The sequence below is a fragment of the Camelus ferus genome, chromosome 5, assembly GCF_009834535.1.
Source record: "Camelus ferus isolate YT-003-E chromosome 5, BCGSAC_Cfer_1.0, whole genome shotgun sequence".
Lineage (NCBI taxonomy): Eukaryota > Metazoa > Chordata > Mammalia > Artiodactyla > Camelidae > Camelus > Camelus ferus.
In genome coordinates, this window is record NC_045700.1 from 87436462 (window position 1) to 87462046 (window position 25585).

Consider the following 25585-nt stretch of genomic DNA (forward strand, 5'->3'; position numbering starts at 1 on the left):
CTTCCCTGCGTCACATGACCACGAACCTGCCTCAACTACGGCTCCCGGAAGGGGCCAGTCCCGGAGGTGCTCGCGTCTCTCCCCGCCCGCTCCGGGCCTCGCCGGCGGGTGATTTGCCCGGGTGCCTCCGTGCGCTCGGCCAACGGCCTCTGAGAGCGCCCCCCCGAGTGCCCCGGGAGCCGGCGGGCGGCGGCCCCCGCTGGAGACCCTCCAGCGGGCCCAGGGGTGAGTGTTGACGTCTTCCCGACCCGGGACCCGCGGCTCAAGCCGGCCGCCCGGCCTAGCGCGGCGGCCGTGACCCTCCGGCCGATGGAGGGACCCGCGGCGGCCCCAGCCCATTCGTGGTGTCGTTCAGGCCGGAGCTCCGACCCCCGGGCCTCTCGCCTTCAACCTTGGCCCTTCCTCTCCCTCAGGGCGTTGCCACCTCTCAGAGTCCGTGGAACCAAGGGAGAGCAGGATACTCTCCAGCAAACGTTTTTGGGTTAATCTCTTCCCCGTTTCTAGTTCGGTGTCTCGTTTTGTCGATGAATTTAGACTTTTCCAGCTAGAAAGGAATTTGAGGCTTGAGAAGCTCTCAGGGCGTCCTAAGAGCTTCAAGCGAGGTTTGGCTGGTCGTCTTCCCTCATCCTTCCCAGCCCAGGCCCATACTTTCAGTATGACCTTGAACCCGACGCCTGCCGTCTTTAAAAGCAGTTTTCTGTTTTGTTTTTGGTTTTGTTATTTTACTTTGTGGAAAACAACATATTCGAAAAGAAAGGCCTTGTTGGAAGCCCAGGCATCCGCGGGAGGCCCCTGGTCGGGCGGGTGTGTAAGCATCTTTGCTCGCAGGTGTGGATGCTGGGAGGTACTCCTAGGGTTTCCTTCCAGGAGCTGGGGAGCTGGAGGAGAGCTCGGATTCCGGTTCCGCCGAGCCTCTGACTTTCGTCTGAGGACGAGTCCCCCGTCTAAGGTAGAAGAATCCTCAGCCCCTCTCCCGCTGCATCCTACCACGTTAGAGCAAAAGGGCATTCTCGAGGGAGGAGAACCCTTTCAATAGTGGTGTGCCGTCTTTTGGTTGCCGCCGAAGATGAGAAAGCCTCGGGGCCCTTGTTCCCAAATATAGAGCCAATTGTTTACAGGCCTCTCACCCCACTGAGAGACTTCACCTGAAGGATCTTAAGTGTTTTATCTCCTTAGGTGAAAAACATTTGTTTCCGTGTCAATTTCATTGGCTAATGAGATCCCAAAGGAAAAGCCCTTAAGGAAAATGGATTCGGAAAGAATTAGAGCGATTTAGTTGCACCTAGTAGTGTCTTCCCGTGTAATTAGATTGTGTGTGGGACCTGCAATTTTTTTTGGTTTCAAACAGTTGTGAATTGGTTTTACTCTTTCCGAAATGAAATTGTGTTTGCTGTCCTTTCCTGTCAGATAGGGCTGCCTCATTTTACAATTACAAAGTTTAGCTTTTACCGCCCTGCCTTCTTGTGTTGAAAGTTGTTTTCTGTGGATGCATAACCTTATTTTAGAATTCATTCCTTTGTAATTTTCCGAGTTTTCAAGGACTTTTCTTTTAAAATTAACATTGGATTACGACACCTTGATTGTCTAGTACACTCATCCTTTAAGTATAGTTGCTTGAAAAGAGAACTGAAACAAGGTGACCTGTATAAAAACCTTGATCGAGGTCCACACAGTGAGTGACAAACAATTGGACATTTTTTGTTTTTGTAATTGGGGAATTGTATAAATCTTGGCAACCACAGTCAATTTGACCCAAGTTATTTCTGTGACCTCCTGGGCTATTTCTCTGGATCCCAGTGTTCTAATAAAGAAAATGAGAAAGTCAGATTTGAATCATTGTGTTCCAGTTTGGGGACATTTTCTGCAGGTGAGATGTGACTTGACTCTAGGTGGTTTACAGGTGAGGGGTTTGGTAAGAGTTATGTTTTTGTTACATGTCTATATATATGTACATTAAGTTCATGGTTTAAGGTAGTGATGTAAAGTTTCCTTTTACAATACATTTATGTAAGATTTTTTAAAGTGAAGTTAAAGGAAAATTAAGTGTAGCTAAGAGTAAGTGTACTGTGTGAACATGGGAAAAACATGAAGTCAGTAAGTTACTGATGGTGGGAACCCCTGGACTTAGAAAGTAGAGATGTAAGATCATCTGTGACTCTGAGAGGGATTTTGTCTCCTTACTTGTATTACAGAGAATCATGTACTGAATCATGTAGACTCTAAGTGATAAAACTTCTGGAATTAATAATCTTAACTCAAAATGAGAAATTTACTTATTGCCAAAATATATTACAAAAAATGCAATGGTCTGATGAGGGAAGGAAAAAAAAAAGATCTTTGATCTGTTTTACTTAAGCAGAAACCCTAGTAATTGGGACAGTACAATGTTAAATCTTAGTAGAAAAGTTCCATTTACTTTTTAAGTTGCTCGAATTTGCTACAAAAGAATTTGACTTTTTCCCGAAGATGTCTTTTCAGTGTCCACCTTTATGATTTGTCTGTGATACTTTGCAAACTGAGAGAGTCTTGTAGGAGAAGATGTTGCTGTCAAGTGAAATGTTGAGACCCATGGGATGTACTAGTGGAAAGAAGGCTGAAAATGTAGTAAATGGAGTGTGGAGAACAGTACATTTCAGGGAGATAATGTTCTAGCAATTTGTGTATAAAATTTAAATTTCTCATGTCCCAAGGCCATACTGCTTTTGATGTCTTTCTTCAGTTCTATTTCTCAATGTAAGCTATTACTGTGCCTCAGATGCATGTACACAATGTAGGATCATCTCATTAGAATGATGCACAGATGTTGATAATAGAGGTGGCCTGTGGGGAGCTGGGTGGTTATAGGATAGGATCTGGTGGGGCACTTTATTTTCTCTGTACGTTCTTGTGTGCTTTGTACCATGTGCATGTGTTACTGGTTCATATACTGAGTGAAAGTTACAAATGAAATTAAGTAAATATAAAATGAAATACTGAATGAAAATGTGGCCAATGTATTTGTTCCTCCTTAATATGTGTGTGCATATATACACTCATGTGTACACATAAGTATTAAGGTTCTTTTAAACATACATATATTTCATCAGCTGCATTTTCTAAATTTATATCAGAAATGATGACAGTCTCTTATCTTTATTTGCTTTATTGCTTTCTTAATGTAAGATTGTACATCTTTGGTGACTTTGATCGTTTGGAGGATTTCCAGCAATGAATCCCTGATAATGGTATTATCTGTTTTCTCAGTTAGCTCCTGTTTTTCTCCCCTAGGGACAAAAGTGGGTCTAAATCCAGCACATGCAAATTGAAGCAAGTTAAGGAATTTAATATGAAGCACAGGCGCAGATAATGCCAAGTAGCAAGCAGTAGTTGGTACACATTTGTGAGTAAACATTTTCTTTTTTGGCTCTTTTTTCTTAGTCTTGAAACCGTTTGCATGCCAAATCCTTAAAAGTCACACATTTTGGTAAATACAGAACGGTGCAAGTTAGCGGTCAGAATTAACCAGTGGTCAGGACTTGGCACCTTAAGCAACTTCTAAGAACTCTCCAAAGCATGTCAGCGAGGTGGAGTTGAAGATGTGTTACACATCTCTGATGTGAAATTTAAGAAATACCCCTGCAATGGCTTACACTTATACTGGCTTTAATTTTTTATTAACCTTATTTATACAGAATATCCTTTGCTGAAAATTTAGGATGATATGGCTTTCAAAGTTATTTCCTTTTAAAGAAACTATTACTTGTACATCAAATTTTAGGCTACCTCAAATATATTTACTTCTGTCCTTTACATTGTCTTCGTGATTTCTTCATTTGTACATAGTTTTAAAAAGAAATGGATTTTTTCCCTTTCAAGATATAATGATTAGAGGAGTTTTATGGCAAAATGTTTTCTTTTAATCCAGCTTCACATTCGTATATACATTTGGTTAGTTTTTCTTTGTCCTGTTTGCAAAATCATTAAACAATGACTATGCTTAAAATATTATTTATGTTTTTTGAGGTATAGAATAACTCTTTTGAGGAGAAATTTGAAAATCAGTTTTGGTTGAAATCCAAAAATAATTTTAAGTAGATATTTACTTTTATTCATAGTTTTCTTATGAAATGAATTGTTGAAATACTGATTTTTATTCTTTCTTTTTTACAGCTGGAAAAGCAGTGTCCGTGTTGTTATGTACACCTCCAAAAAAGTTCAGATCTGTAGGGGAGTTGTTGTGTAAAGTAAACTGAACTACAGGGTAGCAGTATTTTAATAGCTATTTATAGACGTGTATTTACTGTGTTAAAAATGAGTAAAAGAACAAGCAATGACACACCACTAGGAAGGTCAGTGACATTTTATTCAGTTGAGCTGGTGTTATAGGCTTGAGACATGGTGGCTTTAAAGCTGATTTCCATAGGCTCATCATGTTCCTTTACTTTTATCGACATTTTGTATTTTGGGGCAGCTTCCTTTCTACTGCATTTCCCTGGAGCATGGATCCTCCTCTAATTTAGAAGGTTACTCAGTCATTTGTACTGTCTTTCCCCTTGAAGGCATGTCATGTTTTTTTAAAAACATACATGTAAATATGATATTAATTACAGATTAATAGTGTGAAACTTTCAGTCCCTCAAAATGAATGCGTACGTTAAGGATTTATTAATGCATATTCTATATTTGGTATTCATTTCCTCTAAGTCATCAGATGTACATTCAGTAAGAGAAGTTTTAATTTGTGTTTTGTGATTTTCAGGGAGTTGCCTATTCTTTTTTTTAGTAAATTTAGAATTAACATTATTTAACTTGTGAGCCTGATTTTCATCATGAGGTTTTATTTTTTCATGCGTGACAGCAATTTCTGATTTCAGTTTTATAAAGTCTTAGCAGCTTTCCTTCAAATAATTGTTTAGGAAATTTCCATTTAAGTTTTATTTTAGGCATGTTTGAGTTATCAGCAGCATGCCTATGTATTTATGCAGAGAGGAAGAGAGGGTAGGTGGGTGCGCATTTGTGTTGTGGTTATACAATAATTTTTAAAATTTGCTCCTAAGCAATATCCTCAAGGTGCAGTTTCTACTAAGAGAAGGCATTATGTTGAGGAAAACGTTTTCTTCAGGCTTTTATTTTTCCTTTGTGCGTGTTTGGTTCTCACAAATGAGAAGTCTCCATGTGCTCTCTATAAGGTATTGTCTTCTGACTTCACTATGTAGAGAAAACTGACATTTTAACACTCAGTCACCCCATCTTTATTTTTTGCCCACAGAGTGAGTGGGGCAACATTTCCTTCTCCTACTCCTGCTGAAATGGCGGAAATTAGTCGAATTCAGTATGAAATGGAATATACCGAAGGTATTAGTCAGCGAATGAGGGTCCCGGAAAAATTAAAGGTAGCACCGCCAAATGCTGACCTGGAACAAGGATTCCAAGAAGGCGTTTCAACTGCTAGTGTGATCATGCAGGTTCCAGAGAGAATTGTTGTAGCAGGTATTTTACGTTTGTTTATAAAGTCTCCTGATAAACCTTTATTTTATGTATTTTAATGACAACTTTTGGGTTTTTCAAAATACTTAGAAAAGGAGCTGGGAAATGCAACTTTACATTTTCTTCAAAATTTTATACATTAATGATAGTCTGAAATTTCAGACAATATTTTTATATAATTCAACTAATTACTGAGGTATAATTTATATACATAAAATATGTGTAATTTTTAAGTGTACAGCCTGATGAGTATACATTTTTGACAAACGTATACTCCTGTGTAACCTCTAGTGCAATCCAGATATAGAACATTTTCATTATTCCCAAAAGATTCCCTTTTCCAGGGGAGAATATAGCTCAGTGGTAGAGTACCTGCTTAGCATGCATGAGGTCCTGGGTTCAATCCCCAGTACCTCCATTTAAATAAATAAACCTAATTACCTCCCAGCTTTAAAAAAAAAAATAGATTTCCTTTTTCTGCATCTCATTTAATTCCTACCCCTCAATTCCAGACAACCATGATCTCCTTTTTATAACCAAAGCCTAGATTAGTCTTTCCTAGAGTCTCATATGAATGTAATGATACAGTATATCATTGGCTGGCCTCTTTTGCTTAGTGTAATGTCCTTGAGATTCTTCCATATTGTTGCCTATATCAGTTGTTCATTCCATTTTTCTCTTAATATTCCACTGTGTGGATACACCACAATTTATTTATACATTCACCTGTTGATGGCCATCTGGTTGGTTGATGGTTTCCTTTTTGGTGCTGTTAGGAATAAAGCTGCTATGAATATTCATGTACATGTCTTTGTGACATGGTTGTACCCTGTTTTGTTCCCATAAGTGACACATGAAAGTTTCAGTTGCTCCACATCCTTGCCAGTATTTTGTACTGTTAGTCTTTTTAATTTTAGCCATTTCTAGGGGGTATGCAATGGCAAATACATTTTAATAAAAGCAGTATCTTTTAAAAATCTCTTTTCCTTTTTATTTTATTTTTTATCCCCAGGAAATAACGAAGACATTCCATTTTCAAGACCAGCAGATCTTGACCTTATACAGTCAACTCCCTTTAAACCTCTGGCACTAAAAACACCACCTCGTGTGCTTACACTAAGTGAAAGGCCACTAGATTTTCTGGATTTAGAAAGACCTCTTCCAACCCCTCAAAATGAGGAAGTAAGTACTAGAGTTCTAACATCAACTGAATCTGAAATAACATAGGCAAAGCAAAAGTTGAAGAGGAGTTAAAAGGCTGTATAAATCATATTACTAGCCATATGTAATGAAATCCTCCTGCGTGGACCATTGATTACTATAAATTTTGGTTTACAGATACCCCAGATCAGACACTATACTATTTTTTTTAATGTAAATATTGTATTTCAGGAAAATGGACAGTTCTGTGGAAATCATTAACATTCATGTAGTCTTGAAAGGAGAGCTGTTATGGCTAGGAGTTACACTTTAAGCAGTACAGGACAATTTGGGAAGTTTAGCGTGGGAAAAAAATTGATGCATCACTTTGTTATAAAAGCAATCTGGCAAACAGGGCAAAGAAAGCTCTTTTTTCCCTTAACACTACCTGTTCCTCCCCGATTGCTGAAAAGTTTCTACTGAGTTTGTTACTGCCTATATATGGCAGTATGTGGACCAATAAGACATTACTAGCAAAGTTCAGATCTTGCCTTTGCTGTTGATTCAGAGCCAATCTTGTAAAACTTCTTTTCTGTCATTTCTATAGTTGCAACTTACTCATTAGAAGTTGTGAATTCCTGTTTTGTCATGAGGCTAATATAAGACAATGTGCAAAGATATGTTTTTACTGATAATGAGACTGCCTTTCATTTGTCATATATGCCTTTCCTAAGAGGGTAAATCACCCGTGTAACTTAGGGGAGTGCAGTTTCCTAGCACTAGGTATGGCCTTTTCTTAGGTTGGAAGTTTCTGCTGGAGTGACTGAGGTAATCCACTCATAGGTGCCAGTGTAGGCATTCTAGGTATTTACTTGGTGAAAAGTACTAAATTTGAGTATTCCCATAATGAAAAGACACTAAGGTACTTGCAGAATTATTTTTATTTATCAGATATTTTTTGAGCTTTTGTGTAAGACACTATGCAGTGAGACAGTTTCTTCACAGTGGTATGGATGAGGGGAAGACTGTAAGAGCTGTGAATAATATCGTCTTGGAGTGAGGGTTCTGCCTGATAAGAAAGCAAAGATGATCTGTGTTTCAGTCCGTAGAAGGATCACGTGGCCCTCAAGAGGCAATCAGCTCATGAGCAGAGGAGAAAAGGGAAAGAATTAGATCTGGTAGCTTCTAGGAAATGGGTTGAAATAAGGCCCTGAGTGCTGATAACATGGATGATTCATTCAGATGCTACTCAGAATACTCAAGTGAGATTCCCCCAAATCCTGTACTCTGTAGTAATCATTGTACAGCATATGCTGAGATGCCCAAATCATGACAGTTCTCTGTGTTCTTAGGCAGTGTGAATGAGGAAGAAGAGACTGTGACACTAGACCTACCTCCCCCCACCAAAAAGGGGTTCCAGTGGTGTCATTGTTCCAAACACAAATAGCCCCCCCCTCCCCCGGGGAGAAAGGGGAAAGGCAGAAGCCTTATTGTTCATGACCTAACATCAGAAGTCACATTGCATCATCTGCAGGAGGGATCACCCACCCAATTTCGAGGGAAAGAAGCATAGATTCCATCTCTTAATGGAAAGAGGTCAATGATAACATTTTTGTGAGAAGAGCATGTGAGATGGAAGATTGTGGCTGTTTCTAGAATGCCAAGACCTTTAAGCTAGTTAAGACTTTTTTCTGTCTAGTTTGCAAATATCCAACCTTCTGAATTTGTTTTTAAACTCAGAAGCCAGGAACATTTATTCCTGTAGTATATGTGTCTTTAAAAACTGTTGTAAATTGTTCTTAAATAATATAAGTGTATAGTATAAATCATAATAGAAATATCAATAATTGTACCAAGTAAGATTAATACTTAAACTAGAATTAATTTTATTCTTGAAGAAGATAGCATTTGAAAGTTTATCTGCCCTATCATAAGTAGGGTTTTTAAAACATGTCTAATATGCATACCTGGCGGCAATTCCTGGTTATGTTCTTTTTAAATTTTGTGAATAGCCTTGGATTAAGATTCTTCTGATGCTAAGCAGCTACTAGGCTACTAAGAATATTTTCTCTTCCTTTCCCTTTCTTTGTGCCTAGCAGATCCGTGCAGTTGGCAGGCTAAAAAGAGAGCGCTCTATGAGTGAAAATGCTGTTCGCCAAAACGGACAGCTGGTCAGAACTGACTCCATGTGAGTAGAACCACTAAGTGTTGTGTCTCCTTCATAAGTTTTCTCCACATATTGTCTGTCACATCCTTTTCTAAATAATTTAAGTCTTTTTTTTAATCCCCGAATATTCAGAAAAAGGAGGAAATGTGTATATGTTTTATGCCTAAGAACCTAAAGAAAAAAATAATTTACATTATGAATAACATTTACATCAGTTTTTTATTTTATACTCTACATGGCCTTAAAATCTGACCATTTTGTTAGCTGTGAGAATTTTTCAATACTGTTATCCTCTTCTGTGTGTATGGTAGTCTTCTGTAAGTATGACTTGCTTATTTTAAAGGACCTCCTTTAAAGTATACTTAAGAAAAATTGATAAGTGTAAATGCTCAGTTCTGTGCAGCCTTCAAAAATGTTTATCTAACATGTAGGTTGGGGGAAAAAAAAGGAAGAGACTTTATTAAGGAAACATACTTATTTTCAAGTTACTCAATTTGTCATACGATTGTCAAACATCTAGCCCTCTGCAGCTCTGCTTCTAATGAGCCGTGATGAACAGGATTAGTTTTCAGCTCTCTGCCTACTGAGTCATTGAATTCTTAGATGCCTTTCATTTTCCAAAAAGTTAAGTACGTTGTTTAAAGGACTGTTTGTGTAAACCTTTCTTTCTCGTTTGGTTATATTATCATACCCTGATCTTAAAGCTACCCCGCTATAAGATGTTTTAAATTGGGCAAGTGCTTTTTGTTGTTTTATTAAAATTAATGGGTCTTTAATAATAAAATACCCCTTTTAAAACAGTCAGAATTTTAAGTCTCAAAGCCATTGGTGATTGTAACTTTTTAAATAGATGATTTAGATTGTTTATGTAAATGAACGTTTCTCCTTATTAAGTTTTCAGTCACTTTTCACAAGCTCATTTATCATGAACCATATTTGATATCAAGCATCATGTTAGCTTCTCTGGAAATTTCCAGAGAATCAGGAGAAGGTACGTCCCTCACAAAGCTTACAAATCTAGATAAAAGCAAAACGTTTAAATGTATATACAAAGTAACTTAAGCACAATACAGTTAAGTCATTTATGTTAAACCACATCAAGTTCTAATTTGGACTTGACTAAAGAGTATAGAGATGCAGAAGGGGCTTTGATGGGGATGGGGCCTTTTTTTGTGTTAGATGCAAAGAACTGTCAACTGCTCTGATTTCCTGGGGAATCTAGAAACGTCTCCTAAAGTAGTTACAGTTACTCTGAAGAGTTATATAGGGATATAGTAACTTTAAAAGAATATGTATCTCCTCGGGGAAGGCACGTCTGAAAGGTTCAACCATTATTAATATGAATTTTTTAACGATAATGATGTTTCCCAGAGGTACCCGGCTGGCAGTGATATCAGCTGGCCCATGGAATCTATTTTTCCAGAATATTTCCAAATATATCACACAAGTGGTGAAAAGGCTGCATAGTTTATGGTAAAGGTAGCTCCTTGATATTTAGTTCCCCTCTCAGAATGATTAAACATACACCTAAGGGCTTTTGTTACTTTCTATTTGTAATTTTTTTTAAGGCAACTAAAACTCTTCTATTATAGAAATATATAGTTTATTTAGGGCCTTACTTACTTTGAAATTTACCAATAGTGAAATAAAAACCAGGGCTGTTTTACTATAGCCTCAGTTTTGCTTTTTCCTCACAAAGTGTATGTTACTGAGAGCTGAGTTCAGTTGAAGAGAAGGGAAACAGCTCTGTCATGTATGAAAACCAGCCCAGTGAAGTAGAGAGTAAATGATTAATTCATAGATACTTAAGCAGTTACCAATAATGTAAGTTCCTCATAACAGAAAAGATTAACAAAGGTAACTAGTATTTGATTTCTCTTTTCTTTAAGTTGCTTTAATGTCATTTTCTAGTTGTTTAATAAAACAGTATCACGTTTTAATTTTTGTTAGTAAAAGTATCATGAATATTTAACTATACCTTTTCACAGTGAAATGCTTACATTACTTTACCATACTTTTTGTGTTAGTAGTTATGTATCTTACCATGTCACGGGTAAGATACTTCACCATCTTTTTATTAATAATGTAACTTTTCACTTTCTTTTCCATTGTCTTAATAACATAATTGTATTCATCTATAAGAGTCTACATTTAATTAACCTTAAAATTTTTACATAATGAGCAAATTATATATAATGTTGGTAATGTGTTAAGGAAGAAACTATTAATACAATACGACTTTATTTTGCCTCTACCAGAGTAATTTGTAGACTCTTCCTGTCTTTACCTACTTTAGTCTTTTCTTTGTTATTTGAGATTAATTGTGTGACATTGTCCATGAACCTCTGTCTGCCTCCACATATTTTATTCCTGGGCTTTAAGAATAGAAGTGCATGTGGGTATAGGAGCAGAAGCACTGGCCTTTGTTTTCTTAATCACTTTCAAGAGACAACAGAATTATTGTCAGCTACTGACACAAAATGATTGACTAGTAGAATCGTTCCTATTTAGCTTTTTCTTTGTGTATAAAAGCTGAATATGTTAAAGAAGCATAATTATTATTTAAGGTGGCACAGATCAGATTCTGCCCCAAGAAATAAAATTTCAAGGTTCCAGGCACCGATTTCTGCACCGGAGTACACGTAAGATTTTATCTGCTCTGCTTTTCACAAGTAGGAGTTTTAATTTTGCAGGCTTATGTTGTACTAATATTTCACCAGGTAACTGGCATATAATGCCCTAATTCTCTTACTGTTTGGCTTTTAGTACCTCTGTTTCAGGATTTCTCAAGCTGTCATCACACATTTTGTTAAGAAAAAAAATAACCAGACCGACTAAGGAAGTTATGTATGATCTGGGGTATAATGGTGAAAGCAAGATGGAATGATTTACACATAAGGACCAAAATTCCTTTTCCATTTTCTTCATTTTGCTTTGGTTGGCATACTAGTCCTTGGTAGATTCAGTTGAACCAGGTGCAGTGATCCCCGACTTTTTAAAAATTTTAGCATGTTATCTTTGTTTATTATGACCCAGAATGAACGAGGAAGGAGTCTTAAGTGTAGTTTATCATTTAAGTTTTTTTTTAATTCCATAGATTAAAATTAAGCTTTGGAAGATTATATTTTGAGATCATTAAACCCACTGTTTCTGTAAGTGTGATAAAATGAGGTGTGGGAGTGACTGGCCCCTCAAGGTGGGTGGGGCACTTTGGCGAGCAGTGTAGGAATTCAGCAGCCAGTGGAGTTGTTAAGCCACAGGAGTCAGTCTGGCAACCAATGATTTTTCTCTTATTCTGATTCTCTTATTATGCTTCTGAGAACTAGCGAATGGCCTTTGTGGCAACAAATGAAAGCTTTCTATTTAAAATTTCAAGAGAAATGGTACAAAACTTGTGTTTCAGTGAAAATTTTTTGTCCCCTTTTTTACTATTTCACCTTTACTGTATTTTTGGAAGAGGCTGGAGCCTCACCAAAGAGATTATCCTCACAGTTTGAGAAACACTATTCCTATGAAAACCCATAGGGAAAGAGGTGTTTAAATCTGCACTTACCTTGTAATAATGACATAGTTATGCCGAGTAAATTTTCATTTAAATTTGAGTTCTTACGTTGGCTAGTGTTGTTTACTCAACACTCATTCAGTAAGATTTCGTGTAAGCATGAGAGAGAGCTGTTACTAATGAAATAACATAGTAAACATAAGTGCTTTTCTTCCAAATGTCCTAATCTTTTATAAAAGAAAAAGATAAAATTGAGTTTTTGATGTTTTGTAATATTACTAGGATCAATTTATCAACATGCATTTTTATTTAATTACTAATATAATGTTTGCTTAAATAATCTCAGTGCCTTTGCAATATGTTTACTTTTTTATTTTCATAATAGTTCATATGTCAAACAAAAAACAAAAATTCATTCCACTTTGGTTGGGTGGATGAGTGGACAGAGATGAGACTCAGCTCTAAAAACCCTATTTCCCACCACAGTTGATGCCGTGCTGGGCATCTCAGCCAGCAGCAGACTGATTGCCAAAATTGGGTTTATTCTTTTTTGTTCTTAAATTTGTTTGTAAAAATTATTTGCAAGACTGCTTAAAGCTTTGAAAAGGAAGAATTGCTAGAGTATTTCTTCTAATTAGGGTAACCATGGTTATCTTATGATTTAATCATTCAACTTACCTATAGATAGAAATAAATATTAAAGGTCAAGGGCATTTAATCTATACATATGCTGCCCAAAGTGGTCATCAGTGTATAAAATACTTCCTACTCTGTTTTTGCTATTTATGAAAGATTGCCATATAAATTAATGAAAAGTTAAATTTCTTACTAATCTTTGAAACTTCAATTTCTTTTGAGAAACAACCCAAAACCCAAATATGTTTTTGATGCTAGTCTTTGATGAAATAATCTTTGCTAGTATTGATGAAGACTTAATTTAACTTTTATCTTTCTACATAAATTTTTTTCTTCTTAAGCTACAATTGAGGACCATGTAGGGTTTATTTCATATATTAACATACTCCAATTTTATATGATTATAGAATCTTAGAATTGAAAGTGGTCTTATAGATTGTTTTTAAAACTCAATTTACTGCACATTCCATCTTAAGAATTCTTAGCAGTTAATCTGAAAGTAGTTTGTGCTTGACGACCTGATTTCCTTTGTATGGACGGGAAGTACTTGTACCTTTGGAACTTAATTCCTATTGCTTATTTCTGACAAAGTGAATTCTAGCAAAGGAGGCTTTCTTTCCTTTTAAATTTATAGGGCAAAAATCCATTAAACTTTTTTCGTGGACTTTGGTTCAGTTTGCCGACATTGGTGCTCAAAGATTATAATTCTAAATATTGATCATTACAGACTTCAGCATCTTTGTAAATACAAAATATGTGAAGTTTTCAATTTAAGCCCTAAAATAGGAAGACAAAAAGTTTAATTAATTATATCAATAGATACTCTACTGATTAGTCTTTTAAAACTTGCTGAAGTAAATTAGCCAGGTTTTTTGACACTGCTATCAAGCGTGAGAGATGGATTGCCTGTTTCTGTTGACCCAGAACGAGCCGTTTTATTCCTACCTCTGGTGACACTTTTCTAACATGAATTCAGTCTGGTTTCTCACAAAGAACAACAGCTTCAGATTTTCCTTGTGCTGCCTAAAGAGAATTCTTGAGTGCAAGGCCAGTACTTAGACTTTGAGTCCCAGATAAACTGATTCTTTTACTCTTCTTGGCTGCCTAGTGTGGGCTTTGCCAAGTACTTGGGTCAGTTGATAAGCTATGTGTATTGGTGTTGATAAGATAGATAGATAGATAGATAGATAGATAGATAGATAGATAGATAGATAGAGATGCATGCCAGGAGATTCTTAGTCTCTGGACAGACATTTAGGGTAACCATCCATGAAGCCTGCGTCTGAAAATTTGCTTTTATCTTGACACCGTTAGGCCTAATTCCTATGGTGAGTCAGCCCTGACAGATTAATTTCTCAATATGCCAAGATTTGGCTTAGATCTTTCTCTTTTAAATAGTCATTCGAAAACATGGTTTTCATATTTATTGTACTTCTTGCTTTGGGATCATCGAGACATTCAGAGTTGTTGACAAGATTGTGGAGAAGATTTTGTTTTTAATATTCTGGGACTCCTGGAATAATATTAGATGACAGCTATCCTTTCAAACATTATCCCACTTATTTTATGATTTCCAAACAAATACATGTTAAGTTAGGAAAGATTATACAAATTGAAATTAAAGAGTTTATCTTTTCAGTTGTTCGCTGTCTGCTCCACTTTCATTGTTTTGGACATAATACCAAGGATGAGGTTTAGTGTGAGGTGTGTTTCCCTGACACTGAGGCAAGTTACTGAGCACACGTCCCATAGTCCTCTTCCTGTAACAAACCAGATGCCAAGTCCATATATCAACACCTTGTGTGGCTGATCACGCTCTAATATCAAACAGATCTCTGACTACTAAAAGTAAGAGTTTGAGGTTAGAACTGTAAAATTGCTTTATTCAAGTGTGTTCAGCTTTTTGGAGGCACTGTCAGTGGCGCCAAAGACGTTATGAATCTCAGCTCATGTGAAAGAATTACTAAGATTACTGTCATTGGGAAACCCCAAAACGGTTTAACATCCATCTGAATAATTTAAGAAGTATCCTCGCCTTTTCATTGTATTCACAGAATTAGGAGTAGTTTCATGTTTTAGTCCTTGAGTTAGAAAGCCCATGCTTTAATATAACTCAGTAATCAAAATGCTTTTGTTAGCTTTCTGAAACTTTAATTCGTCTTTAAATTTAGTCGTCGTAAACTCAGATTACTTCATTGTGTTTGTGAAGTGTTTGAAATGACATTTTCATGGAATCACTTCCGATTCATGCATGTGAACTTTGGCACCTGTGTACCAGAGTTCTCTTACTCCTCCGGTCACCCGTCAGCTGCAGTGCAGTGGTGCTTGTTAGAGGTTTGGTGTGCTGAACTGGAATCCTCACGCTAAATGAAGAGCGCTGCCTCTCCGGAGCTGGGGGTTGAATATGCTCTTTGCTGTAGTTCTCTCCCCTCTTAAAGTTCTTCGTTCATATTCAGTGTGTTTAATCTGATGTTTAAAGCTACACCATTACAGATGCTGCATGGTCGTCTTTTTTTGTTTGTTTGTTTAACAATTTAATATGTTTATTAACTTTGGTTTGACTTTTTTAGGGGAAAATGAAGGGTGGGAAAAATGGGCAAGAAAACTCAGATAATTCTTTAAATATGAATGTTTGGGGAAACTGCTCAGCTGAAGTTTTATAGAAGTCTGACTCGAGTGTTTTTCTCTTCATTTGCTGTGCTTCTGTAAACAGTGTGACACCATCGCCACAACAGGTTCGGGTTTGTCCTCCCCGTATGTTACCTGAAGATGGAGCTAATCTTTCCTCTGCCCGTGGCATTTTGTCGCTTATCCAGTCTTCTACTCGTAGGGCTTACCAGCAGATCTTGGATGTGCTGGATGAAAATCGCAGGTGATTGGCCGTCAGTGATTCTTGCAGCTTTATTGCATATTTTTTGGCCCCTTGTTAGTGGACTGTGGTGTTTTCCTTTTATGTTTGCACTTCTGTCTCTTTCTAAGATCCAACGGTTTTAAACAGCTTGCTTTGCTTTCTTTTAATTTGAAATTATTGTCCAAAATTCACATTTCACAAGGTTCTGTTAGCTTCTCTTCAGCCAGGGAAAGGATTCAGTTGATAATAACTGTACATGAGCAGTGCAATGATTTTTTTCACAGGCTTTGTTGACTTGTTCTAAGTACTTGATTTCATTTTGGGATATGCTGAGGGTTTGAGTGTGGGATACTGGACTGAATTGTACAGATTTTCTGCAAAAAGTCTTTTGATTTAATCATTTATGATACGACTGTGTTTGGATTAAAGAAGCAAATCTGAGAGGATGATGTCAGTGTAGCTGCAAGGACATTTTTTTTTTCCCCTCTTAGCTAGGGATTTCTAGCCCTGCATTGAAAATCCCAGGTGCTACTGTCTTTTTTTTTTAATACTGATTTTTTTCAGTATTGGCAGCTTGTTTGACTTTTGAATATCTCGAAGTAAAATCATTAGTAGTATACTTAGACTTGTTCATACAAATACATTTTTTGCCATTATTTCAAATACTTTATTATCCTTGCTTCATTACTAGTATTTTTAAAAAAATGAAATTTGGGAGCTTTTTTTGGCATAATGTAGAAAAGATGCAATTAGTTACATTGCAGCTTCAAACATTTTATCTAGTGATTCTGTGTCAGTGAATTTTCATGATCATTTTCCAAGACTGTTAATTTTTGCATGTTGAAGAATTCCCAAGTAAATTAAGCTGGTCCTTCCAGAAAACCTTGTCTCTTACCTTAGGAACCGATATGTCTGATGGCTTGCTCTGAACAAACTTTTTCTTCTTAAGTGCTTTTGAGCCTCACACGAGCCCTAGGTGTCTGACCATATTTGATAAGTGTTTGTCCCGCTGCTCTGTTGAGTTCTAGTGGTGTTCTTGTGGGCCCACGGACTTAAAGCTGCACCAAAGAGCATGAAAGAGAAGCTCATGGTGGGGGGATTACATGTACATGTATTCATGTGCAGGTGTGTGTATATATCTCCCCCTCCCCAAGGGTTTGGGGTCCCTCTTGTGCTCTTTGGAGCTTCGAGGACTGTCTCTGAATATTTGGAGCCTGTAAGAAGCAGCATGGTTTAGAAGGGAAAAAATGGATTCAGGGAGTCAGATTCAGTCTTGATCCAGCCCGCTGGAGAGCCGGCTGCACCACGGCCTTGGACAAGTTGCTTAGCTTCTCTGGGCCTCATTTTCTTCATCTATTGAAAAAAAGGAAGGGTAATAGCAATATTACCCAGTTTTCTGGATTCTCGTGAGGACTCTTCCCTCCTCGCCTGTCTTTATTTAAGATATTGGGATAATGGCCTCAAATTCTTTATTTAGTGTTGCAGGAGATCCTTAAAATGGTATTGAATATGAAGTACCTGCCACTTGACTAATATTTCCAAAGGACTGTTTTCTCCTGCCTCCTTAGAATAGATTTATTCTTCACCAGGTATCCTCTTTAACTTTTTAATTATAATAGAGCCTTAAAAGAGACTGGATTATTAGGTCAAATTATATCATATCAAATCCTATTACAGTGAAAATAGCTGAATAAGAAAGGTATTTATAAACCCTGTATAGACTGAATAATAGCTCAATGACAAAGCCCCAGTGCATGAAAATTATTTATCCCCTCCGCCCACACATACACAGGTCAGTCCAGTATATGAAACTTGTAAAAGCAGTTGGATTTTCTTTTTCTCCATAAAGGAAAAATTTTGCCTCAAGTTCAAAAGTATAAAATCAGAAATCTTACTAATGTAAAATTTACTTTACAGAAAACTATGTTGAGCTTTAAGTGATTTTTAAAAACTGTAATACATTGATAACTTTAAAATCCCTTTTCTGGGAAGGAATTATTTTATTCACTTAAATGAGATTTTTAATAATTCATGAATTAGTTGTATTAATAATTCTTTGCTCCTGGATACAAATCTTGGCACCTGGAGGATCAGATTCTCATTAGTCTTTTTGGATGCTTTCATTTTTAAAATGTTTTTTTTTTCCTTCTATTGCATTTAAATCTCTTACGATCTGAGTGTTGAACAAGATTTAATTAGAGTTGTAGGTGCCAAATTGGTTTTTATTTGTACTATGAGAACTGTCTATCATGACTTATCTGATACAAGAAGTAGGAATGTGAAATTTGGATAATGTTCTTCTTGCATGATTATAAAGTTTTAAGTGCTTTTATGTTCCTTGCTCTGTACATTATTTTTTCCTTTCTGTTTTTTACTCGTGGCTCTTATGCTAATGCAGTATCTTATCTTTGGTTTATGCCATCGGATTAGGTATAATTAAGTTAGAATTATTTGGCATAAAGAAAGAAAAAACCTTAATGGCTGTTTTGTTGTCATAAAATAATGCAGATTCACAGGTGCTCAACGTAAGAACTATTTTTAGTTTATACTTTACGGACACCGTTGAAAGGTTTATGTATTATGTTTTTGTTTTCTCATTGTATGAGAACTTATGTGATCTAAAACCAAGTTCAACATGAAAATAAAGTTAAATCCTAGATGTTTATTAGAAAAGATTATTTACATAGGTCAGTGCTGTGCATTTGGAAAACTGATCTATCAAAAATTTACCAACACCTGGGACAAGCACCAGCTGTGTCCTTTGGATTTAAAATGCTATTTAGTCCTTAGCTAGTTATGAAATGCCCACGTCTTCTGACACCTGCTGGAGCTCCGTATCTCATTGTTCCAAAGCAAAATATTAGTATTTTTTAAAAGTAACTTAGTTCCTATGTAAGAACATTATTTAAATATTGACAGATTAGTCATGCTTAATGTGCTTAAGTTTTATTTTTAGAAGGGGCTTGAGAATTTCATTAGCAGACTATATTAGCTTTGAGTGAACAGAATAAGAAACTGTTGTGTAAATAATTTATATTTTTTGCAAGTATCCATATAAGCATATTACTTGGAAGATGTTGAAATACAAAGTTGCAGTTGAAACAGTGTTTGCTTTGTTATTTGCAATGTGTCGTTTCTTTAAATGTGTATAATTCCTGGTGCCCCAAACTGTTCATTTACTGTAGTAGTTTCCATTTTTTAAGCAAAGAAACCTCTTCTACTAAGGCAGACCCTTTATTTACACAAAAAAGTCAGTATACAAGTTACTGCTGGGACTTGGAGGGCCTTGGATCTCATTCCCTTTGCCACTTTAATTACAAAACATATTGTTAAACATATCAAACTTAAAAAGATTTTTTTTAATGTATTAACTCATACTTAATGGTAGAAAGTGGTACTTGAATGAAGTTTCTAACTTTGCCAAATACCTGTCTAATTTACTTTTATATTATATGTGTCAATTGCCAGTGTGAGAAGACAAAATGAAATACGTTGTGAAAGGTAACTGTATTATTTTCTGGCTCTGCGTTGTAAAAGGGAAATCTCTGTGGTGGAATATGTTGAATATGGTGAATCCTTTTGAGCATTTGTTTTTTTTTTTTTAAGCGTTAGGTAGTATACAGCTGTGGCTTCACTTAGTTAACCTTTTTCAGTTTAGTGTGATGTAGAATTGTAGTTAAATAAGTTTTCCTAATGTCACAGAATAAATTAATTAGTAGGATGGAATGACTTTAAAACCTGTCTCAAGCACATGTGATTTCTCACTGTTCTTCAGCCAACAAATTAGAAGTCCAACATAGCTCCCTCAAAAGTCTCTGAATCTCTTATCCTCAGGCTCCAGAAATTTAAGTACAGTAGTGCATTGAGGAAACATACAAGCTAAACATTAAAATTTTCTTATATAAATTGACTTGACAGAAAATAGCAATTAGTATTGTAACCAAAATTCTATAACTGTACCCCCTTACAGACAAAAACTAGTGCATTTGGTATTCAGTGTTTACTGTAAGAATTGTCTTGATACTTAAATTCAGGCAAAACCTGATCAGTCCGTAGAGAATGAGACATTCAAAATAGAATGTAATAATTTTTAAAATCCTAATATGGATTCTATACCTCAGCCTCCTTTCTCTGATTAGTAAATATTGCCAATTACTTTTTGGAGAATTGACCAGTGATCACGCAGAGCTTTTGTTTCTGATTAAAAAATAAATAATATTTATTGGCAAGGTGACTGCTTACCTAGGTAGAGAACCAGTTGTCCTCTAGAAATCAATTATGTACTCAGTGAAAATCCCCACGAAGTTTTCCAGTGCGCCCAGTCTTCATTTCCAGCAGCCCTGTGTGTCGCTCCTGTTGTCTCTCAGCATCAGACTCACATGTCTGATTGCATTTCCTGTGATGTGCTGTAGTATGTGCTCCAAACGTGTCCCCCATCTCCTCAGCTCCGGAACTGAGCTTGCAGGTTTGCTCTTGAGAGCTGGGGGTTTGAATGAGACACACCTACATTGAGATACCAGGCACTCAGCAAAATTCATGAGGCGGGAGGCAAGGAATTGTGGGAAGTGGGAGTCACTTGAAATTTTTAGTGTTCAGGGTAGAGCTGTTGATACCAGATGAGCAACCATGATCATGCAGGTGCTACTAACCGGTTCTTGACATGCTTTTCAAGTTGTTGGTGACGTTTTGCCGACTAGAAGAGAGAAATTATACTTTTTAAACCAGTTGTCCTCTGGCTTGAATTTCATAAATTAATATATGATAACCCCCCCAAAATTATTTTATATGTTGATGTTATTTTGCTACATAAATACAGATTCCCTGTGTTTTTTAACCCATTGAAAATACTAAATTTATGAAAATCATAAAATGAAGGACAGAGAGACAAAGATATTTAAAGTATTTGAAATATATTGTATTGTATCAAAACATACAATATAATCCTATTTGACATTTATTTGTCTTGTTTTTGCTTTTGTTTCATTACCACTCTGTTTCCTGATCCTGTCTGTGCCTTCTCTCGCCAAAACCTGCCTTAGACCTGTGTTGCGCGGTGGGTCTGCTGCCGTCACTTCTAATCCCCATCATGACAACGTCAGGTAAATTTTGAGACTTTGTAATTACCAGGGTGAATAGTTGACTGAATATGTATTTTGTAGGACATAATGCATGTAGTAGCCACGCCTTTATATTACAGCTTGAACTTCTACAGCTTTTCTGTCTGAGTACATTCTGCTTTTCTCTGAGAACAGTGAGTCTAACCATTCATGTCATCTGGCCACCAGAGTCTAAAGAAAAAAACTCAGTAGTTTTGATACTGTGTCGCGTGAACATCTGGGATACTGTTTTTAAATACAATTGTAATAGCTTCTGGAAGATCATGTTTAAAACACAGAAGAAATAATCTTACATCTTGCTGGACAAGCGTTAATTGTTGCCGGAAGTTCTGTCCAGCATTTTCTTTTCAGTTGTTAATTGTCGACAGTGTCACTTTCAGTGTGTAGATAAATGTGTCTGTAAAACATCATCCTACATTGGGGGAAGTCAGCATCGACCATCCAGGAAGTTAAATGTTTAGAAAGGGAATTTAGTTTTAAGAACTTTTGTCATCTGTTGGTTAAGCTTTTCTCTCTTAATTTTTCCCCTTTCATACTCTCAGATGTGCTTAGCATGAGTGGTTATTTCTTCCTGTCACACATAAGGACAAATAGGATGGTACACACAAATACTTCAAGTTCTCAAGTGCGAAAATCCTCATTTCCCAGCTTCTAGAGTAAAAAAAAAACTGGTTGGTATTCACAGATGCCATTACTGTGATTTTTTTTTTCAGAGCCAATTTTATTTTAAGCAGAAATGTATTATCCGTAGCAGTAGATTTAAAACTGGCAGCAGTGTTTATACGATGAGAAGCTGGCACATTCATTTTTAGGAAGAGGAGACGGAAACGTCAGTTTCTCATTAATACTAAGTTCAGGTTAGCGAATGGAAAATGTGTCCTTCATGGTCCCTTAACCACTCTGCTGACTTGTTTCTTTTTACAGTATTAATTCAGTCCACTGAGTTTTTCCTTATGCATTTCTCATAAGTTTGTAATCTTTTACTTTCTGTGAAAGTATTTTCAGGTAGTAATCTGACTTACAGTTTCTTAGAGTTTTTTAGTTTTGCTAAGTACAAGTTTTAGTTTAAGACACGTCTGTTTTAAGTTGAATTACACAGTAAAGTGTTTTGCCATATCCTTAGATTTTTTTTGCAAATGAAGATTTCCTTTACAGATGTTTAAACCCTTAGTTTAGAATCTAAACTGTAAGAAGTCCCTTTCAGTTATACTTCATTCTCTGTGTTCATCCCACGTCCCTTTACCTTTGAAGCAGTTGCTTCTGTTATTTGATTTTTCCCCCTAATCATCTCATGTGTGACCTCAAAGAAATAGAGAAGTTTTATTTTGAGGATAAAATGTGGAGAAGAAGAATCTTCAACCCTTATTTTTTCCACTCCTTCGATAATTCTGTTTAATGTTCAAAGGAGTAATTAACTCAGACGTTTGTAAATCTGTAGTTCCAGCACCTACTAACTCAGTAGTCACTCCTCTATCTGATGCAGATCCTCTCAGTATTTCAGTATATCTGTTCTATTCCCATAAAGAAAGAGGCAGATAATGAGAAAGCAAGTCCAAGTTAATTTGGCTGTAAAAGAAACATTTAGAGATTGTCCTAGTTTTCTGTCGAGTCAGAAGACGTGAGGTATCATTGAGACTGCAACCTGCATAGTTACCATCAGCGTTCAGAATGATGATACTGAGTGATTATAATGGTAAAAATTCCATTTCACGTAATTTATTTATTAAAGTGTTTTTGAATTATTTTCCAAGGCATTTGAAACAAGATTTTCTGAATATACTTACTTTTAATACGTCTGGATGAAAAGTGTCATTCTCTTCATACACCTTTGTGTGATCATGTGCTTTTGTAATGGGGACTTGCTTGAAGTACTAGGGATACATGATCTATGCGACAGCTCTGTAGATTACGTAGAAGTAACTTTTTAATTCAGTTTATTTATAATCTGGTCATTCAGAAAAGTTAATATGCCATTTTACTGAAATAACCATGTAGGGTTAAAGTAGTGAGGATATAAACATGTGAGGTGAGTTGTATGGTATGTAAATTGTATCTCAGTAAAGATGTTAATTAAAATATATTTTTAAAGTGGAAATCTGGGCAGAGAAGAATAGCATTTGTGTGTATTTGTTTCTCAGAAGTTTATTGTCATTCATTTAAAAATCAGTGCCCTTTTAGAAGTAACTGCATTTGAACAAGAAGTACTTTTTAATGTTTTCTCTAGATTTTGTCTTAGTGGCTTTCTAATATTGTTTTATACACAGCCTCTTGATTATTATTGAGCCAGTTCTGGATCTGAATGTGGTGGCAAAATGTGTTCAGGTGATTTTATAATTGCTTCTGTGGAGACACACTAGAGAGTAAATAATTGGAAATAAGAAGTAAAGAGTAGAAATGGCAAGAGAAGAGGCAGTGAGAAGAGGAGGCGAGATTAAAAATGATCAGTCTTACTTTTTTAGCTAGAGTTCGTTTACTTTGTGTTCCTGCCAGTGAGTCTCAGCAGGGACTTCTGAGGGACCATGCGTGGACACCAGTTGGTGGAAGAACTGTGTATCGTTACGTCCTGGAATAGCAGCTCTCAGACCTTTTCAGCCAGGCATCCTTTTAAACAGTGCCAGTCCCTTTGAGTTGGAAAGTGTCTCCCATTGATATCTTTATGAGACTTTCTGCTCATTCTCAAACTTTCAAAGACATTTTCTCAGTATTGTAGATAGTTGTTATCCTGAGCTCTTTTCTTTCCTGTGTTAGTACCCATTTAGATTGGTAAATATTTTAGTAATACGTACTGGTAATACCAGTCTTTTGAATAGTTCTCTGTGCAATACACAGTACAGTCCATGACTTACCAGGTACTTATAGTTCTATTCTAATCTTAAATTGTATTTTTATTTCTTATTGCTAGGTATGGCATTTCAAATATAGACTCCACAATTGAAGGAACTTCAGATGACATGACTGTTGTAGATGCGGCTTCATTAAGACGACAGGTATTTAATAGTACCGAATATATATATAAACCTAAATTACATTCAGGTAATACTTAACCTGGTGGTGTTTCCTAACATTTTATCATTTTCTCTCCAGTGGAACCCATGAATGAAAATATTGTATTTATCAAACTATTTATTAAACCAAAATTGACTTCCCCATTTTGATTAAAGATATATTAAACCAGTATTTGCATGTTTTGATCAGCATAAAACAGTATTACCAAAATAGATTGATGTAATTCTAGCCAGTAACAAAGAATCTTAACATTTTAAGCAAACCATTACAGCCATAAAGTGCTCTGAACCTGGGATGACCCCTCAGGGTTGGAGCAAGGAGCCTGCGCCTTTAAGCCCATCACAAACCAGTCGTTGGATGCATGTTGCCTTCATAAGGGAGCATGAACTTGGTCGAGGCAGTTGTTCAGTGTTCACTGCAGGGCTACTCACAGTAAGGACCAAGGCCGAGGACAGTGCGGTCAACCATTGACACTCCTAGCAGGTAGGGAGTTAGCCTTTTAGTCCTGAAGGGCCTGGGTGACAGATCACAGGGCCCACTCTAACGGGTTAGTTTGTGGGATCGTCTCGGTAACTCAGAGAGGTGGACAGAGAGGGCATGAAACAGGTAAAGCAGGTTAAAGATGAACAACTAGAGTTGAGCGACAGAAGCTCATAAGAGAAGAAAATTTAGGTGAATTTATTAAACTGTCGTGGGTAACACTTTTTTCTGTATGTAGCTTTCTTTGTTTTGCTCCAAATGAGACTTCTCAGGTTTGTAATAATTCTTTTGACAAATTAAACTACTTTATACAAATCTGATTACTTAAAGCTCCTATTTTGTTTTTTTTGTTTTGTTGCTTTTCACTTAGATAATCAAACTAAATAGACGTCTACAGCTTCTGGAAGAGGAGAACAAAGAACGTGCGAAAAGAGAAATGGTCATGTATTCAATTACTGTAGCCTTCTGGCTGCTTAATAGCTGGCTCTGGTTTCGCCGCTAGAGGTAACCTCCACTCTCAGAAATATTGTCTCAACAGCTGGAAATATAAAGAGTTTGCAAACGTCTTCGTTTCTGTCTTTGCATCGTATGCCATTTTACGGTCCATGCCCTGAAAATGTGTTTCTCCCAGAGGGGAAGGGGGAAGGACTTCGATGTGCAGAGGTAGAGAGGTGCCTCCTGCCCCTCAGCTGTGTTTACCTTTAACCAGTTCTGCCATTGTACCTACTTAACATTCTCTGCATGTTTTGTAAATAGGCTCTAGTTTGGTTTTGCTTTTTTTAAGGAATTTTTTGCCTCATCAGTCTGCACAACTAATTCTCTGAATGAGAGACAGAGAATGTGTAGAGAATGGATTTAGAAAAGTGTCTGTAAAGGAAAAATAATTCTTTATTTTGTCCTGTTTCTCAAACACTATTAAACAGTTTCGCTAATAGACATTTTTGCATCCACATTTCAAATGAACATTTCTGAAGTCATGGGCTGGTGTCAGGTTTAATAAAATCAAGCCACCTCATATTTCATGATCACCTTCAATAAAGTAATTCCTAACGTTTTCAGCAGTTTATCTAATATGTGTGTAAAATGTGCATTTTTATTTTTATTTTAGTTTTGCAGATGGTTTTCTATAAAGTACATTTTTACTAAGCCCATGTGTGAGAGATTTAAAAAACCACAGAATAAGGTGCAAATGTAGCGCATTTAATAAACTGTCAACCAAA

General features: G+C 36.4%; 1 protein-coding gene across 11 annotated transcripts; it reads left to right on the forward strand.

Moving 5' to 3' along the window:
• Positions 1 to 29: 29 nt before the first annotated feature.
• Positions 30 to 25585, forward strand: MFF (mitochondrial fission factor). 11 transcript variants are annotated; one of them, XM_032480380.1, is made up of 12 exons: positions 32 to 225; positions 3268 to 3379; positions 4150 to 4328; positions 5249 to 5469; positions 6479 to 6648; positions 8703 to 8794; positions 11341 to 11415; positions 15625 to 15783; positions 19231 to 19263; positions 20802 to 20861; positions 23782 to 23866; positions 24736 to 25580. In XM_032480380.1, the coding sequence occupies exons 3-12, from the start codon at positions 4291 to 4293 to the stop codon at positions 24865 to 24867; spliced, it is 1065 nt and encodes a 354-aa protein (XP_032336271.1). In that variant the 5' UTR covers positions 32 to 225; positions 3268 to 3379; positions 4150 to 4290; the 3' UTR covers positions 24868 to 25580. The 11 variants fall into 11 exon arrangements, with proteins under 11 accessions (XP_032336280.1, XP_032336271.1, XP_032336272.1 ...); XM_032480381.1 differs by having other exon boundaries at positions 33 to 225; positions 8706 to 8794; positions 24736 to 25436; XM_032480382.1 differs by lacking the exon at positions 19231 to 19263 and having other exon boundaries at positions 33 to 225; positions 24736 to 25436.